The sequence below is a fragment of the Eurytemora carolleeae genome, unplaced genomic scaffold (genome assembly GCF_000591075.1).
Source record: "Eurytemora carolleeae unplaced genomic scaffold, Eaff_2.0 scaffold538, whole genome shotgun sequence".
NCBI lineage: Eukaryota > Metazoa > Arthropoda > Copepoda > Calanoida > Temoridae > Eurytemora > Eurytemora carolleeae.
In genome coordinates, this window is record NW_019396474.1 from 138528 (window position 1) to 157100 (window position 18573).

Genomic DNA, 18573 nt, shown 5'->3' on the forward strand with positions numbered 1-18573 from the left:
TAAGTACATTGTACATTTAAAAATGAAAATATAAACAATTTTATGAAATTGTGTGCACATTCTTTGTCATATTTTATTTTTAGAAATATTTAACATTTATCTAGATTTCTAAAGTAAATAATATTAAATATTTATATGATCAATATTATCTATTTATTGGAAAAAAGACAAGGGAAGTATAGGGAAAGCTTATATATTGTATTACAGGGATATTTTTTATTGATAAAACAATAGAATTACGGAGTAATCATATTGAATTTCAAATTAACCACGTTAGTCAGTTTTGGATACTTTAGTTGACATGTACTAAACTAGCACCCCACTCTAAAAGTTGCAAGATCCGAGCCAGTACAACGTGTACTGTATATACACTCAGTCGTACAGTATCATCCAGTGTAAAGTCGACCCAGCACGTTTTATGCAACACATGAGATCACAGTAAACCATGTTAGCTACTTGGGAATAAACTAAAGCGAAAATGCGGGACGACCGTCCAAAATCAGCACATTGTATCCGTGAACCGTATTATAGTGAAACAAACAGTAGAGGCTCAGGTCATGGACCTTTCGGGGTGAATCAAAATCTGTTTCGAGAAGAATCAGTGAACCCCTACGCGTCAAGTCGGACACAAAAACACTACAAGTCCCAGCACTGTGTTTATGTGAATGATACAGCACATGTTGAACCTGCAAAGTGTGGAATTGGTGGAACAAAGTTAAACTACAGGTGATTATCATTTTACTTATCAATATATTTGATTTAAATATGTTTTTCTTAAATGGTCTATTATTGATCTTAATTATTACCAACATGTCTGACTTAATCTTAGTCATTTTATGTTTGCATGTGGGGCCAATGTCTCTTTGATTACTGAGACTTAAATTAGTGTAATTGACAGATATTTTTTTTTCTTTTTTAACTAATAAATACCTGTTTTGTTTTGTTAAGTAATTTAATCTAAGTATTCATTTTTTTCCAAAAGTTGAATTGTCCTATTTTCGATGTTAGGTACTTTCCCAAAGGATTTTTCCCAAGTGTATTTTCCCAAGTGATAACTTCCCAAATGTGCAATTTCCCAAGTGGCAATTTTTCCAAGTCTGTCTTAGCCACAGCGTTCGGCCCATTGCAGCCTGCGGCGCCTTATAGGGCCTTACCTAACCTATGGGAAGTTGCCGCTTGGTAAATTGAACATTTGGAATGTTGCCACTTGGGAAATTGTCACTTGAGAAGTCGCCCTTGGGAAAATGCCTTTGGGAAAGAACCTAACACCCTATTTTCACCTTGTTTTGACCCTGGGAGGAAGGTTACCGAATAAAAACTGTGTTGATTTTATTTTCAAACATTTTTTTCCAAGACCTGAAGATCCATGGGAAAGCTCCAAGTCAGGGGATGAAAGGTTAGGCTGGTCAACTAGACCAGGAAGTGCACCAACAAGGTCAAGACCCCCCTGGATAGAGAGAGATAGACAGATACTAACATTTTTCTGTTACACAATAGAACAAGTGTACAGCAGCCAAGAAGAACAAGATAGGTAAGAACATGCTAAGTACCATTTGAAAATTTTTAAAACATCACTGCCCCAATTGAGTCTTTATCTTTGCAACCTGATGTAGCAGACCTTATATATTTCAAACTATAATTTCTGTTGGATCAAATATAGTAAGTTTGAAATAGAAAAGGTTCAACCCATTAGCTTGCAAATATATAGGGATTAATTTGAGTTTGTGGCAAAACTCAATTCTTTTGCTATAGTTTGCACATTTTTGGCATTTGTTTGTGGAAAATATGTTGCGCAAACAATAATGCTAATAATCTTGACCTAAAATTGGGCTAACAACATGCACAATGTGAATTGCAAAAAGTGGGCAAACATTAACTTTTCTAAAAGCCCTTTTTATCAATATTTTTGCTTTATCAAATCTAAATAAATGCACTATAATAGATATTCAGCGTGTTATAAAAAAAAAACTAGCAGTAAAAGATTATTTGAATGCACCATTTGAATTGGTTTGAGCCAAATGTATTTTTTCACCATTCCACACAAAGTCTGCTCAAACTTAATACAAATTAGCTTTTGGTGGAGACCTGTTTACAAAACCATGAAATAAAATTTAAAATTTTGTTATTTGAATATTTTTATTGTTTTAAGACATCGAAAGTTTAAATTGTACTTTTACCTGGAGGATGATACACTCTCAATTTCAGAGGAAAAAAGAAAAAATTCAGGTAAAATACTGTTCATGTATCATAAGTTAAGCTTAATGAATCTTTTCAAAAATAAGATATATGCATCCAGAATTCATTGAAAGTTACAGTGTTTCTTAAAGGGACTGTAAATGAAAAATGAAAGAGGGTTAAGGATGAAACCTGAGAATATCAGGAATTGAAAGATACATATAAGACATCTGATGTTCCTGTCTCAAGAAATTGATATAAAACTGTGTCAAAATTATATGAAAATTCATTGTATATACAATTTTGTAAAAAAGTAGTAGGTTCATATTCAGCAAATATGCAACCAATCTGAAAATGATTATATCCCACAGGAGCCTGAGAATCTCAGGTTTGCTCCTATTATAATTTTTTAATTTTTATTTTGCATTTTTAATAGATATTATTGATAATATTATTAAATATAGTCTGTATAGTCTGTATTACGTCACTAGAACATCACCCAATGGCCAATGGCATTTCAATATACTGGTCACATGATTTTGGTCTGTATATATATATATACTATATATATACTGTTCAGATAGATATCTTATATAAATCGTTCAACGCCTGAGATTCTCAGGTTTCATCCCATCATTTTTCCTTTACAGTCCCTTTAAAAAATGTTTAGGATTACAACAAGGACGGGTTGTGAGAAGGCATAGAGTTCCCTACACTCAGTTCAACAAAACAAACAGACCAAGGAAATTTTGATCTTTTTTCAAGTTTGGTTTTAAGATTAACTATCGAATGTTCAAATTGCAAATTTTTAAGTGAATAATACAAAATTGTTTACTTTCACATAAAAAAAATATCAATTGTAAACACTCATTTCAATAATCAATTATTTTTAGATAATTTAATATTATTTTGAAAATTTTGGAATTTAAAAATTGTTATCAGAAATTCTGCCAACATCACTTTGTGGGACCTAAATATTGGTGTTGACATAAACATCTATGGAAATATGTATAAAATCTATGATTGTGATGCTTTCACAAGACATTTTCTTGTATGCCAAGGAATAGCTGTTGGACAGCAGGTAATAAAGCTTTGCTAATATTCATACATTTATTTATAAGGAAGAGGCTGAACCAAATTGGCTGAAATTTGTTTTAGAGAACCCACAGGTATAAAGGCTAAAAAATATCTTTTTTCAAAATTGGATTTTTTATTCCAGGGGTAATTCCAGGCACTTCAGCTAGTTTCACACAAAGCAAAACAGAATAATAAAAATTTATTTTTCTTAATAATTTGCATTTAAATACACACATTTTTGTTATCCTTAAAAAAACTTTGAATTTCTGATTAATTTAAATGATACAATTTCAAGGAAGCTGTGCCATTGGATCAGTACAGCTCAAGAAGAGACATTCTAGGCAAATGATATTTTCAAGAATTGCTAGAAAAGTTTACCAGGCCACAATGACTTGTGGAAATAGTTTTCCATTTAATTTATTATAAATGGAAAGATGATAAGTCTCAAATTTGAACTCTTTCCCATACAAAAAGATTCAGGCAATTTGACTCCACTCCCCTGCTCTTCCCAGTTTAAAAGTTCTAAACAATCCAGCAAAATTAGTAAGATGATTTTTGCTTGACAGATACTTTTTTAATCAACAGGAAAATATTTGATAAGAAACTGTGAATCCACGAAAACCATTAAAGAAAATTCTCAAGTCTGGCAACTTAATGGTGGATGAAGCTAAAAAACTACGATTTGATGGAACATTCCATGATGGCCAAGGCATGTATTATCTATATAATAAAACATCTATATAAATGACATTTGTTTATATGTCACTAACAGTCGGGGGGGGGGGGTAGCGACTTTTGAAAAAAAAATTTTCCAAGGTAATGCTGGGCCAGTTAATTAGTAGCTAATAAAATCTAAAATATTTTTTATGTAATTTATTATATCTATCAAACTAAAACAAAATTTTACAGATAAGAGAAAGTTGATTATTTTGTATTATCTTGCTGATGATACAATACAAATTAATGAAGTGCACAACCCTGGGGGTGGAAGATATAAGGCTCCAATATTCCTAAAAAGGTCTAAAATTCCCAAAGACCTTTCTAAACTAGGTAACAGAATATTTTTCATTCAACTTACTTGTTACTGATATTGATTTTAAAGTTGTAAAGAAGCATATTCGAAAATGATTCCAAAGACCTATAGAACTTACATCAAGACAAGCTAGAGAGGGGCGCCAAATGTCCTGTCCTCCCTGCGTCTACAATAATGCTAATAATCTTGACCTAAAATTGGGCTAACAACATGCACAATGTGAATTGCAAAAAGTGGGCAAACATTAACTTTTCTAAAAGCCCATAAAGTTGTAAAGAAGCATATTCGAAAATGATTCCAAAGACCTATAGAACTTACATCAAGACAAGCTAGAGAGGGGTGCCAAATGTCCTGTCCTCCCTGCGTCTTAATGTTAAAAGATAAATTATAAATGTATGAAAATGTCTGTCACTATCTATATACCTTTACTTAAATATATATATATATATTTACATTTCTTTTAAATCTAACATTCTCATGAATATTTAATCATTTTGTAATTAATTAGTTAGTTTACCTGGAACTAATGTCGAAGAGACTGTTCTCAATGTGATTACAACTCCAGGATTAGGATTAAGAAAAAAGAGTTACATGTTAAGGTGACATTCTATGATGTTTAACAAAATCTACAAAGAAATTAAGTCTTTATGATACATATAAAGTCTTCACCATTGGGTTGCATAGATAAATTGATTTAAAAAGTCCCAGTTTGGGTCAAACAGTCAATTCTTTTATCACATGTCTTAAAATATAAAAAGAAATGTGTCTACATTATTAATTAAGCATTTAACATCAGGTTTCAAATCATACAGTGGTCAGCATGAATATCTATACAGTGTTGCGTAACTTAAATAGTGATATTATGTAATTTAGAACATGATAATTCAGTGGTTTATACAATGACCACTCTTTATTATGTAGCATTTCAGTACTGGACATGGCATAGAAATATATGACAACCTCCATATTACATTACAATTTTAGTAAACAATTTTGTATTGATATATATGTTGACCTACCACCATACTTTGATGTAAATATTTAGGGACAATTTGGATCAAAATCCAAGAGAAATTGAGTATTATTGTGCAAAGGATTTGAAAATAGGAGCAACTCTTAATATATGTGGACACTCTGTACTTCTTTACAATTGTGATGAGTTCACAAGAGAATATTACAGGTTGCAATTATTGTAATAGTCATCTTCATTAAACTTTTGTTAAATGGTGCCAATTCTGATATGATTTGTTTCATTTTAGATCCACTTACTCTGAAGAAATGAGGAAGCCAATTGAAGTGGAAAGTACTACGGTGAAAAAGAAAAGAAATAATGTGCCAATAACAACTGATGATAGCTGGTTGGCCGGGAATACTACCCAACACAAACCACCAAGGAAATATTATTATTCAGATAAAAACTAGAAATTAATAAATTCTTCGACTTTCAAGTCTAAATCTTTAATTTTTTTCAATCAGAGCTAAATCTATTTTATCTTTGTTATAGTACAAATTGTTGATTTTTTTATTAACAACAAAGCTTTTTAGTGTATTAAAAAAAATTTTTGGTACCTTTTTAAGAACACACATATTAGGGCATTTTTTTTAGATCAAAAGATTAATACAGTTTCAACCAGAACTTTGGAAATATCTAAAGAATCTATATAATGTTGTCTTGACAATTTTTTAATGGGATAATGAAATATGCAGGAATAGTTTTAAAGCTTCTTCACAATTTTCAATCTAAAACTAAGCACTGCAGCATTCCATTATCAGTAGAATAAGAAAGCAATATTTTATTTATTCTTTGAATATCTTAAAATTTCTGGGATAAACTGTATAGTTTTATAGGTTAAAATAATGATGTTTGAAACTAGACGAGATTTTAAAAAATTTATGAGTTTGGACAGAAATGGATTTGATGGTCACGTTTTAAGGTATATTATGTTGGGGAATTTATATTTTCATCTTAAAAATGTATCTTAATCTAGCAATGTTAAGAAATACTTGTATTGAAATACCAAGATTTGACTTTAAACATATTAACTTTGTTTTTAGATTTAATGCCAGACTTGTGAAAGATGGAAATTTAGAAGATAAAAGACGGTTTTTAATTTCTTATTTCTTGGCTGATGACTCAATAATGATCACAGTTATTTCTGAAGAGGTAAAGTGAAGAACTTTGACCTTTAATCTTTTATTTTATCCATTTAATTTTAAATTCTAATTCTAACAAAGTTTTAAAATGAAGCAGTGATTTTTTTTCTCTGGCCCAATGCTTTTGTTTCTCCTTGGTATTACACAGGACTGCAACTCTCTTAAGCACAATTTTATCTTTTATATCTACTTTATCTTAAATACTTTTATTTAATTTTATATCTTGGCTCTGTAATTATCTACTCAAGTATGATAGGAAGGTAAATTTCAATGTATTAAACTAGATGACAATGTTTAAAATTTTAAATTACAACATATTATCTAGATAAATCTTTAGGCTGGTGGAAGAAATATAAAGTTTTTAGAACGTGGAAAAGTCTTGAATCCTAAAAAAAGCTCTGACCTAAACAGTACATTTGAATATTTTAGTCCACAGGTAAAATATAAATTTGCTAGATTTTAAGTAACATTAAATTAATAATATTGTAGGATTTTTTTGTTGGAGCAATGCTGGAAATCAACTATTACACATTTCTTCTAACAGCAGCGGACCAATATGTGTTTGATTTCATGGAGCGTCCTGAAATGGTTGAACAGTTCAAACATTCTAATATTAGAGTCATTTTAGCGAAAATAGTTTCATTGGTTGGACATTTGTTTAAACAAATAATGGCAAGGTACAAAATAAACAAATCAGAACCAAATTAGAAATGTTGAGAATAAGAAAATAATGACAATTTAATGAATTTCAGGTTTTTAAGAGATGACCCACAAGACCAAGGAGCTGTCACAGAATCTGTTTTTATGCAAGTTTTGGATGAATTTTTGGGCTTTAACTTATCAGCCCATGAAATTACCACTCTAGGTATATAATGTTATTATAAAATGCTTCTAAAATGTGTAATGCCTGTTAAAGAATAACCATAAATGATCTTTTTAAGAAATTTTTGCCAATAGTCATTTTTTAAAAGTTTATAATAATTATTTATTAGTGCGAAGATATAGAAAACAGCAGCAACATGACCACAATGAAACTAGCCAAAATCATTTGATCTGCTTAATGCAAGAAGAATTAAGAAAGAACAACTTTATGGATTTTGACAAATTGAAAATGGCATTTCGGGAATTTGACCAAGAGGGAAGTTGTTTAATCAATAAAGCAGATGCACGAAGAATTCTTTTGTCTTCATTGGGACTCACACGTTCAAAGACAATGATTAATTCTTTCCGTCATCTTTTAGATTTGTACTTGGATAAGAAAGAGGTAACTGCTTTAATTTACTTATTTTATAAGTTTTTTCATTGTTTTTGTTTCAGAGTGATATTCAATATGAATCTTTGATCTCAGAGCTGGATTGGATTAGGAATACAAAGAGACCAATGATTCCTGAATTAGTCCCTGTAAAAGTTAATGCTTGGACTCCAACCTCCAAGCATAAAACTGGATATGAACTGGTGTTTTACAGAGGATTTATGGACGAGCTTGCAGACAAAATTAATAATTAATTATTATTGGTCTACATCTGTTGTTAGAATGAATAAATGTGTTGTAGTTTTATTTCTTGTTTTAGTAATTAATATTATAAAATTTTTTAGTGATTTAAAAATCCCTTTGTTCTGCAATCAGTAATTTTTACTGATTTCAACTTTCCTAAAGAATGATTGCTAATCATAGAAAGTTAATAGTTTTGTGTGAAAAAGTTTTTATTTGAAAATCATTGTATTCAGCTTTTCTGTTGTTCACTGAATGATTACATCAAAAGCAATTAAGCATCGCTCGCTTTTAACCGAATTGTCAAATGATTTATTGTTGTGTATGTAAGAGGTAATCAGTGCTTGGTTCATAAAACAAGATCTATAGAAATAAAACATAAATGGGTAATTGTGACTACTGTGAAAAGTTTTCCAAGTTCTTACTTTTAGATTTTCTTTAGCCAAAAAATTGGGGGAAAATCTAGCCTTAAAAAATGTTTTAGACCCCTTTCTAAAATCATAGAGAAGTGGTTAAATATCTTATGTTTAGATATTTAAACCCTCTTGTATTTGTTTATATGTATTTAGGGTAATAAAAACAATACGAATGAATCTTGAAGAAGTTTTAAATCTTGTTGAATCGCTTCCTGACAGAGGCGCATTAAACAGGTACTTTTCTAACATTTCAGGAAATGTAACCAAATTTTAAGTTACCTTTCATTAGTAGAGGGCATAATATGATCTAGTGATATCTTGTCCTATTGAGTGGCATACCCTGTAAAGCTTTGTTGCATCAAAAATTAATATTATGATTTCTCTTTAATTAGATGATTATTTTAATTGTGGATTCTTGACTTGAAATAAGCACTTTCTATGCTAAAAAAATAAATATGTCCTCCCAATTATTAACCAAGTAAAGGTTTAATTAAAGCATATTGTTGTCAATTGAACAAGCCCATCTAGAAATGGACGGTAATTTGAAATCATGTCAGCAGGCCCCTTAATCTTTTTTGATTTGATTATTTCAAATTGCAATAAGTGTTCGTGTCTTTAGACGTAATTTAATGTAATCCTGCAATTATTGTGTGATCTGTTCTATTCAAAATGGTACCCTTAAATACTTTACACCTTTCTGAGTAACATAAAAAAGTTTTGTAGAAAATATTTATCAGATAATGGTTTGAATAGGACACGCCTCTCTTTTAATGAAGGGTCTCTTAATATTATGTCTTATGTCTCTTTAAATACTGGACGGAAAAATTATCATGAAACAAATTCCCATTTACATTTTACAATCTAATAATATGTTCTCCAAAAATCAACCCAACAACATATAACATTTTAAAGTAAATAAAGGAATTGAGTCTCAGGCCCAAAATCAGATTTTCTAATCCCCATATCTTTGTAGCCCAATGTTGTAGACCTTAGATATTTCAAACTATGATTTCTGGTAAATCAAATACTCAAAGTTTTAAATATCAAAGGTTTACTCCATCTAGTTGTTAAGATATAGGGATTAGAATATTTGAGCTTGTGACAAAGACTCAATTCCTTTGTTAACTGTTTTGAATTCTCCAATACACTCTAAGAAATGTCAAGCTTTTATTAAAAAAATTGTTGGAGCACTGGAGCCAAATTCAACTTAGCATTAACTTTATCTTTGTTGCATACAATTTATCATTCATCAACATTTTAAAAATCGACCTACTATGAACTAAGTTATATACATTTTTAATTGAAATTTAGATATTTCTAAGAGTGTACATTTTTAACTTTGGCACAAAAAACATTAAAATCAGGTTTTAATTAATTGTTATTTCTTTCAGAAATAATACTCATATAGTTTACTTGGTTCGAGACCCACGTGGGGTCATAAACTCTATTCAGGTAAACCTTTGTTTGAGCAATAGCGTTTTTTTGAGCAATAACGTTGAAGATATCTTTGTTTTTTCCTCCATCGCCACTGATTCGAAGAAATCAATTATTGTGATAATTATTTCTTAAAGAAAAACAAGATAACATCAGACATGTCAAATTAAAGTAGAGTTTCACTTAAAATTACTACATTGGCCATTGTTTTGGACTTCAAAAGACTACTTTTCCTGGAACAAAAAGGAAATTCTTTAGCCTTTAAATAAAGTGTTTCAACTATATTACTTCAAAAGTGTTTTATCCTTTTTAAATGAAACTTTTGTTACTAAATTTTTTTTGCATTTTACATTTTTTAGAATACTTTATTTAAATAGATAAACTCAATGAAGACAAAAAAAATCTTCTGGATTAAAATAAATGTTTTCTTTTAATAAAAACTTAAAGACCATTATTATCTGAAGTCAGAAATTATCAAAATTTAGGATTTCGGAAAGGAATGGCCGGACAAATTGAAAAGTCCGCATCACATTTGTTCTAGGTAAGCTGGAAAGCAATAAAAAACATGTTTTTTAATAAACTGAGATCATCAACGTTATAAAATTATGGTTAATGATTGAATTTGGAAACCACAATTGAATGAAATTAAATTTCAAAGTTAAAACCTGGATATCTTATTCATTCTTGATCAAACTAAGCTGTTAAATGTACAGTTGTTCATTAACATGCCATTTGTTAGATAAGTTAATTTAGATAAAAAAATAAATAAATAAAAATTGTTAAAAAAAGAACCAGATTGATTTGAAATTTTCAGTAGAGTATATACAGTAAAAATGTTGTGAATATATACTGTGAGTTTTGATTAAATGAAGAACGGCGAATATTTTATGCTTAACTGATTAAAATGTACATCATTAGTCAAATTAAGAGAATTAAATAGAAAGTACGTATAAAAGATCCTAATTTTTTATTAATGGGATCAAAAATGAAAGGTTTATATTGCTCAAAACTTTATTATTAAAAATCTTTAAACATAAAAAGAGTTCTGCATTAAAATAAAGAAGAACATTAAAAATATTAAAATTGAAAAAACTAAATTGATGGAGCGACCAAATTTCAAATTATTTAAATGATTATTTAGAATGTTCAATGATTCAGCTGTAGTAAAAAAATTCGTTCAAAATCTGCATATTGTAAGGTAATCATGTTTTTTTTTTACAAAATACATTTCTTTTCTTTATCCTCTTTTAACAAAGAAAAGAGAATAAAAGGCATTTATAAAGAAATTGAACACTTTCCACAAACTCGTAACTTTCTTTAGACCTTAAGGGACGGTGTAAACATTTTAGATTTGAAACTAAAATGTTTACTAGATAAAGCTAAATTAAATGTTGAAAATTTCTAAGATCAGGCTACAAAGATATAAAGGCTGCAAAGACATTTTTAGTCTGAGGCAAATAATCAATTCTTTTGTTGAGATAATTTAAAAATTGCTTATTAGTTAACAAAATTCTTATTATGTGTTAAATAAAATTTTCCTCGTTTTAATAATCCGGCAAATTGTTGTTGATGCTCTCATGTTTTTTTATATTTAGAAATGATTAGAATGGTATGATATCTTTAATAATCATTATTCTAAAGTTTTTAATCGGTTTTGTTATTTAAAAAAAATATTTTACAAAAAATTCAACTTATTAAAATTGTATTCTGTTGAAGTTTACTTCGTTTTAACAATTTTTGTTTTTTGTATACATTTTCTTCTAGGTCAATATTTGCAGTGTGTTAGAGCAGCAAATGTTAATAATGTTAAATTAATTAATTACATTTCCTTCTAGGTCAATATTTTGCATTGTGTTAGAGCAGCAAATGTTAATAATGTTAAATTTATTAATTACATTTCCTTCTAGGTCAATATTTTGCACTGTGTTAGAGCAGCAAATGTTGATAATGTTAAATTAATTAATTACATTTCCTTCTAGGTCAATATTTTGCAGTGTGTTAGAGCAGCAAATGTTAATAATGTTAAATTAATTAATTACATTTTCTTCTAGGCCAATATTTGCAGTGTGTTAGAACAGCAAATGTTAATAATGTTAAATTAATTAACTACATTTTCTTCTAGGCCAAAATTTGCAGCGTGTTAGAACAGCAAATGTTAATAATGTTAAATTAATTATTTACATTTTTGTGAAGCCGTTCAAAAAGGCTGAAAATCCCTCAAAAACAACCCTACTTACTGCACTGTTTATAAAAATGTTAAATGTTGAAAAATATTTAGATATGAGGATATAGCAACCGACCCTTGGACAGTCCTATCAAGGCTCTTCACAGGGTTTCATATGACAATTCCACAGGTTCAATTTTTAAAAAAGATTTATTTTAATTAAGTGTATTTAAATAATTATTTTAGGTGTTGACCTTATTTATATTTATGTACAGTCGTCGTCGAATATATCAGTATTCAGAACAATTCTATTTTGATTTATATCAAGCTTTTAAATAGAAAATATATTGGATACACATAAACATTGAAACAAAGAGAATTAAAAAAGGTTTCTCTTTGATTACTTGAAAGCTTGATATTCGAAAAAAGCTTGTAAAAAATCAAAACTTAAATTTAAAGGTTTGTAAGCTTTTGTCAAATATCATTTCTGAATGTAGTGAATACCATAACTTTGGAAGAGTGAAATAAATAAATATGTAAACAAAACTCTCCAGTAAACTAATTAGGTGTTAGGGAACCGGTGGAGAAAATAAAAATCAATCTTATCATTGAATATATGTAATCTTATTCAATTATTAGTTACTATTTTCTCGTTATTCTGGTTTCTCATTATTCACAAAGAATTTCTGCAGATTTTATGTAATTATCTTTGAAAAGACGACATCGGAAGAATTGGAAGAAATCTGCGAATAAATTCAAAGAAACAGATTTACAGATCTTAAAAAGTTTAATATGTTTCAAATGAATCCGAAAGAAGTTTTCCACAACACTGCATACTCAGTTCAACTACCTTACATAGCCGGTCATTCCATTTAATCAGATAAATCACAATTGAAGATAACTAGTTTTCACAATTATTAAAATTAATATATATGCATACTCTATGAGACAAAGCTTTTAACGCTACCTTGTGATTTGGGCATTGCAAGTCCTTTTAATAAACTTTTTATTTTTAGGAATCTAAACAGTTTGTTCAGCTTCACTCTTCAGAAACTATGAAGGAAAGGGAAAACTTCAGGTTGAACATAAAACAACAATTCTGAAATAGGAAGACAACTTTTAGTCTCAAGTTTTTATTTTAAATTGTCCAAAAGTTCAAAACACAACAATTGTACAATGTACATTAATCCGTCTCACCTACTAAGTACATAGATTTTCTTAAGCAGCTGGTAAAACTATTTGCTTTAAAACAGCATTAAATAAACATCAGATTGCTCAAAAGTCGACTTACTAATCCACATTTTATGGGCACAAGCTGTCACTTTTTCAAACTTTATTAATTCAAATTATTAAATCAGAATACTTTTGGGAGAAGAAATCCTACTAAATCACTCTTACCGCCCAAAGATATTCCTGAGTCCCCACAAAAATTCCCAAATAATTGGCATTGCTCTTTTGCCTTGTGAAGCTACAGGGAATCATGAATATAAAGAAACAGACATTACAAATTCCGTAAAGGCGTCTCTAAAAATTCATCTTTTCTGGGTAACCCTGTAGAATATGATAGGCAACAGGCTGAAATTTTGAGAAACTACTTTTGTCTCAGAATAGGGTGCATGACACAAAAATTCTTTCTATTATGAGGACTATGTACTATGTACTATGTAGTCAACTAAAAACACATTGTCTACATTAATAAGTGCAAAGGACGCATAATCCCATCCCTTGCCCCCCCCCCCATGTCTTTTTAGTCAAAATCGTAGATTCAATGCTATTTCATTTAGGCCAAATATCCGAATTTAGCAAATCATTTCGCAAGCTACGTAATAAAACGGAACCAATTTAACTAAAAAAATTAACTTTTTTTAAGGAGACATCATCTAGAATCTCAAGGAATAATTAAATCTCTCTTCAACAGTAAAAATAAAAGACAGGCGACTGCTCAGGTAGCTTTTCTAAAAAAATAGTTTTTCAAACTGTTCTTGCTTTTTGTTTAGTTTTTGTTTGAAGTCTCAGTTCTGATTTATAATTGTAATCAACCGTCTTCACATCTTTACTAAAATTAACTAAAATGTACTTGATCTCGATATCCAATGTGGGTACTATTAGATTTGAGGATCAATACTTGATCCTTCAATCAAAGTTGTCCTTACAGCGTAAGGCTACTATATACTATTGACACTATCGCCGTGAATTTTTTTGCTCCCTAGCACCCAAACTGTAAAAGTTGTCGATCTAATTTTATTTAATGAGCTGGCCTTGAAAAATTGGGCTATGATCATGCATTTCAACTCTATACCTATTCTCTAGTATATACATAGATTCATCCCCGTATATACATAGATTCAGACCCTTCAGTCTTTATAGGGTTAAATGATGTTTTAAATTAACAAAAAAAATAGTTAAAATGAACATAAAAATAGTCAAAATGAACATAAACATAGTTAAAATGAACATAAAAATAGTTTAAAAACTTTGGATAACCCAATCAAATGTTTAAATTAAATGGTTGAAAATATATAGATATTAGAAAATAAAATATATTGAGGAAAAAATCAAAACTTTTTTTATTAAATTTTGTCTTGTAAAACTTTCAAACTTTTAATATTTACATTCTTAAATGTTAACCTAAGAAATATCGATATAAAAATAAGATATTAACAACTTAATAAACTTAATATGGAAGGGAGGGGGATCCGGATGGGGGGGGGCTATTTTAACAAATTATTCATATATCTTGCACAAATTTGATATTTCAGACGTCATACGATTTATTTTTAGAAATTTTAGTAAATTTGATTATTATTTGACGAGCGATGATATGCAATCAATAGATTCTAAATTACAGAATTTGTCCTTCTGCAATAAATAAATTTTTCTAGAAGATTGGAGAAGATAAGTTAAAGACAGGGAAAGGAATAGTATCTGGAGGGACTGGAGGGACTGGAGGGACTGGAGGGACTGGAGGATCTGGAGGGACTGGAGGGAATTATAGTCCAAAAGATAGATCCTATTATTTCAGCACTTACAGGTTGATTTTTATATCGTTTTTTGCTTTTATTAATATATTTATGTTTCTTATCTTTTTTTAAGTTATTCACGTTTGATGTTATTACGACTTAAAGTCGACAGTCGTAGTTGTTTCACGTGACATTTCATTTGAAGAGGAGCATTTCCAACGGAATTCTTTACAGATTTAATTGATGTGGAATATACCGTGGTTTTTTTACAAAAATATTTCCATATCGTTTCCGAAACAAGCTTTTAAGGGTTACATACATTGTGATTTGGACTCAATTAACAGATGGTCACTGGAAAGTACGTTTACAGTCCCTTTAATCAGTTTGTTTCCAGTTTACGTATACAGTACCCTTAATCAGTTTGTTTCCAATTTATGTATACAGTCCTTTTAATCAGTTTGTTTCCAGTTTACGTATACAGTCCCTTAAATAAGTTTGTTTCTAGTTTACGTATACAGCCCCTTTAATCAGTTTGTTTCCAGTTTACGTATACAGTCCCTTTAATCAGTTTGTTTCCAGTTTACGTATACAGTCCTTTTAATCAGTTTGTTTCCAGTTTACGTATACAGTACCTTTAATCAGTTTGTTTCCAGTTTACGTATACAGTCCCTTTAATCAGTTTGTTTCCAGTTTACGTATACAGTACCTTTAATCAGTTTGTTTCCAGTTTACGTATACAGTCCCTTTAATCTGTTTGTTTCCAGTTTACGTATACAGTACCTTTAATTAGTTTGTTTCCAGTTTACGTATACAGTACCTTTAATCAGTTTGTTTCCAGTTTACGTCAGGTTTTTGTTCACTAATAACAAAACGATGTGTTTTGTATGCCAACGGAATTTTGCGTAGGCGCACGATAATACAATACGAAAATATCTGGATATCCCGTTTTTCATTTGCGACTTTTTGATTTTTAAAATCCTTAACAAAATGTAATCTGAATTTTCAAAGCCCTACGCACGATATTTCAACATGAAAACAAAAATCTTGATAGCATGTTTTTCATATGCGACTTTGGGTATTTTTGATTTATTCATGAAAAAAAATTAATTCGTTTTTTTAAGTTGTTAGTGGCGCAAGATGGATTATAAAACAACATAAAAAATATCTAATTAGCATTTTTCACATAATTTGTAATTTTTGAATTCATGAAAAAAATTCAAATTAACGTTTCAAAGCCCTGCGTGGTTGGTGCATAGACGCACGATAATATAACATAAAAACAAAAATCTGGACAACATGTTATATTATATGTTCTTTAACCACGTTTGCTTTTGTTTAGAAATAGAAAAGAGTTTTCACCTGACCACTGGCGTACAAAGCTTGTAAGGTAAAGGTGCAAGGTTTCTATAACAAACTCAGATTTGCTAATTCCTATATCGTTGAAATCTGATGATGTAAAACTTTGATATTTCAAACTCAGACTTTTCGATCTAACAAAATTCATAGTTTGAAATATCAAAGAAATAATTTCTGTAAAAAGTCTGTTTTAGGAGTTTTAACTTGTTTTTACTTGTTTTTACTATTTAAAAAATTACAATTATAATTGGGATATACTATATGTTGGAATACTACTCCTATGCAGTACGCTCGGCCCATACAACTTTGGAATAGGAAGACGACTTTTAATCGATCTCCTGTGTATTTGATGTGTGTTTATGAACAAATAATTTTTCCAGTAGATTGAAAATCAGCTAGCTTACCAATTAAAAGTTCACTATTGGAAATTACATTTTAAACCTGTCTTTCTATTCCACAAGTTTCTGGGTCCTACTGAATATCTACAAAAAATAAATTATTTTGTTTCAGTGCTAAACAGAAGGAAATCAACTCTAATCCGTTCTGCCAACAAGTATATCAGCTGTACAATTATCCACCCAAGTAGAAAACATCATCCTGAATTGATATAACGATATGTGTCTAGTAAATCAAAACAAATGTTTTGCCTAATTCTATTCTGCAGAAGAGAAAACATCCGGTTTAAATGTATGTTCAATGCTCGTAAAATCAAATTAAAATTAAAGCTTGTAATATTATCAAAAATATTAAATTGTTGATTGTCAAAAATTGGTGATATATGCTGAATATTCCTTCCAAAAATCTGATATTTCATGCCAGGTCATAAATTCTACATGTTGTATATAATATATATATATGTTTATATATTGTTGAGTAAGTAGGGTCATTTTTTAAAAATAAATTATCAATTACTAATTTTAACCCTAAACAGGCCATCAGCACTCTTAATTTTGACAATATCACCTTACACCTTGAATTTTTTTAAAAACTAATATGCGAAAAGTAATTTAAAGGAATTTTTGTAACATTTTTTTTGATGCATAGGCTAGGGTAAAGACGGTACAGGGTACAGAGACGCCCCCCCCCATGATAGATTCGGACCCCCCAGCTTTTATAGGGTTAAATAAAAATTAAGATTTTAAAACTAAGTTATTTTATTAATGTATGCTAAAAAACAGTCTCATCTGAAAATTGTAAATTCAGATTTTTTTGACATTAATTTGTTTAAAAATATTTACATTGTTTTTTTTATGTAATAGATCAGAAATTTTACAAATTCCGCTAGATAATCTAGAAAACNATGAAAAATATGTTCCTAAAAATCTAATTAGTTTAATTTAGAAATTTGATTACATTTTTTTCGTCCTTTTTGAATAATTTTTATTAAACAGATTCTCAAAATCATCCCTCCAAAATGGACAATCAATGAGGATTTTAAATATTGAAATTGCGCTCTTCCTGAACAAAAATGCACCGTAAAAAAGTGGGATATTTCTTAAAGGAATTTTAAAAAAACGTCCCAATAATCTCAGTTCAACTACCATACATTGCCGGTTATTCCCTTTAATTTGATGTGATGGTTTAATTTTGATTGATCAATTTTTTGTTTGCCTTACGTCCTTGCGCTTTATTAGGTACGTGTATCATATTGATACAATCAAACACAATCAAAATTGCTTTTAAAAAGCATAATTTTATGTTGTAAACAAATGTCAAAGTAACATTTTTAAACCCCATTGTATTGTACTTGTTATGAAATAAAATCGCTATAACTGATTAAAATTGTTATATTTAAGTAATCTTCACAGTTTCAGTGATTTTACAGAAAGACCCTAAAACTGTGGATAAGGATGACGACATTTAACCATTTTTCTGCTTAAGTCCCCTCTGCCCAAAATTTGCCTGACCACTCCCTGTTCCTTCTAGAGATACTAATGACATTTCATAATTTATGGAAAGCCCTTCGGCTGTATGTGGCACAAAGTGTGCAAAAAAATTTTTAAAGCGTTCTAACCCCAGCAAATATGCAAGAACCATTGCAAAATTTGCTAAAAATTTAAGAAAAATTGAAAATATGCAAATTTAAAGGATGAGACTTCAGTATGGTTTCCATTTCCAAGGCAAGTGGATTTTTCTTGCGCTCAATTGCAAGCCCTAAAATTTCTTGCAATTTTACGTAATTCCGCACAAATTTCCGCAGCAGAATTCCGATTGGAAGTTCTAGACTTCAGAGACAACTGTACTTTTGGGGCGGTTTTTTGGCCACTAGATGGCTCGTGTAAGATTCTTATCTGATAGAAGATACTTGCAGG

At 29.6% G+C, this 18573-nt stretch overlaps 1 protein-coding gene and 1 long non-coding RNA gene across 2 annotated transcripts; both read left to right on the forward strand.

The window, feature by feature from the left end:
* The first annotated feature begins 222 nt into the window (after window positions 1-222).
* On the forward strand, window positions 223-3002 carry LOC111703936 (EF-hand domain-containing family member C2). Its single transcript, XM_023476034.1, has 4 exons — window positions 223-726; window positions 1355-1531; window positions 2150-2226; window positions 2846-3002. The coding sequence occupies exons 1-4, from the start codon at window positions 479-481 to the stop codon at window positions 2926-2928; spliced, it is 585 nt and encodes a 194-aa protein (XP_023331802.1). The 5' UTR covers window positions 223-478; the 3' UTR covers window positions 2929-3002.
* A 10847-nt stretch (window positions 3003-13849) lies between these two features.
* LOC111703937 (uncharacterized) lies at window positions 13850-17543 on the forward strand. The gene is made up of 4 exons (XR_002765714.1): window positions 13850-13891; window positions 14828-14976; window positions 16245-16292; window positions 16772-17543. It is a non-coding gene; the product is annotated as an uncharacterized LOC111703937 (long non-coding RNA).
* Window positions 17544-18573: the final 1030 nt, after the last annotated feature.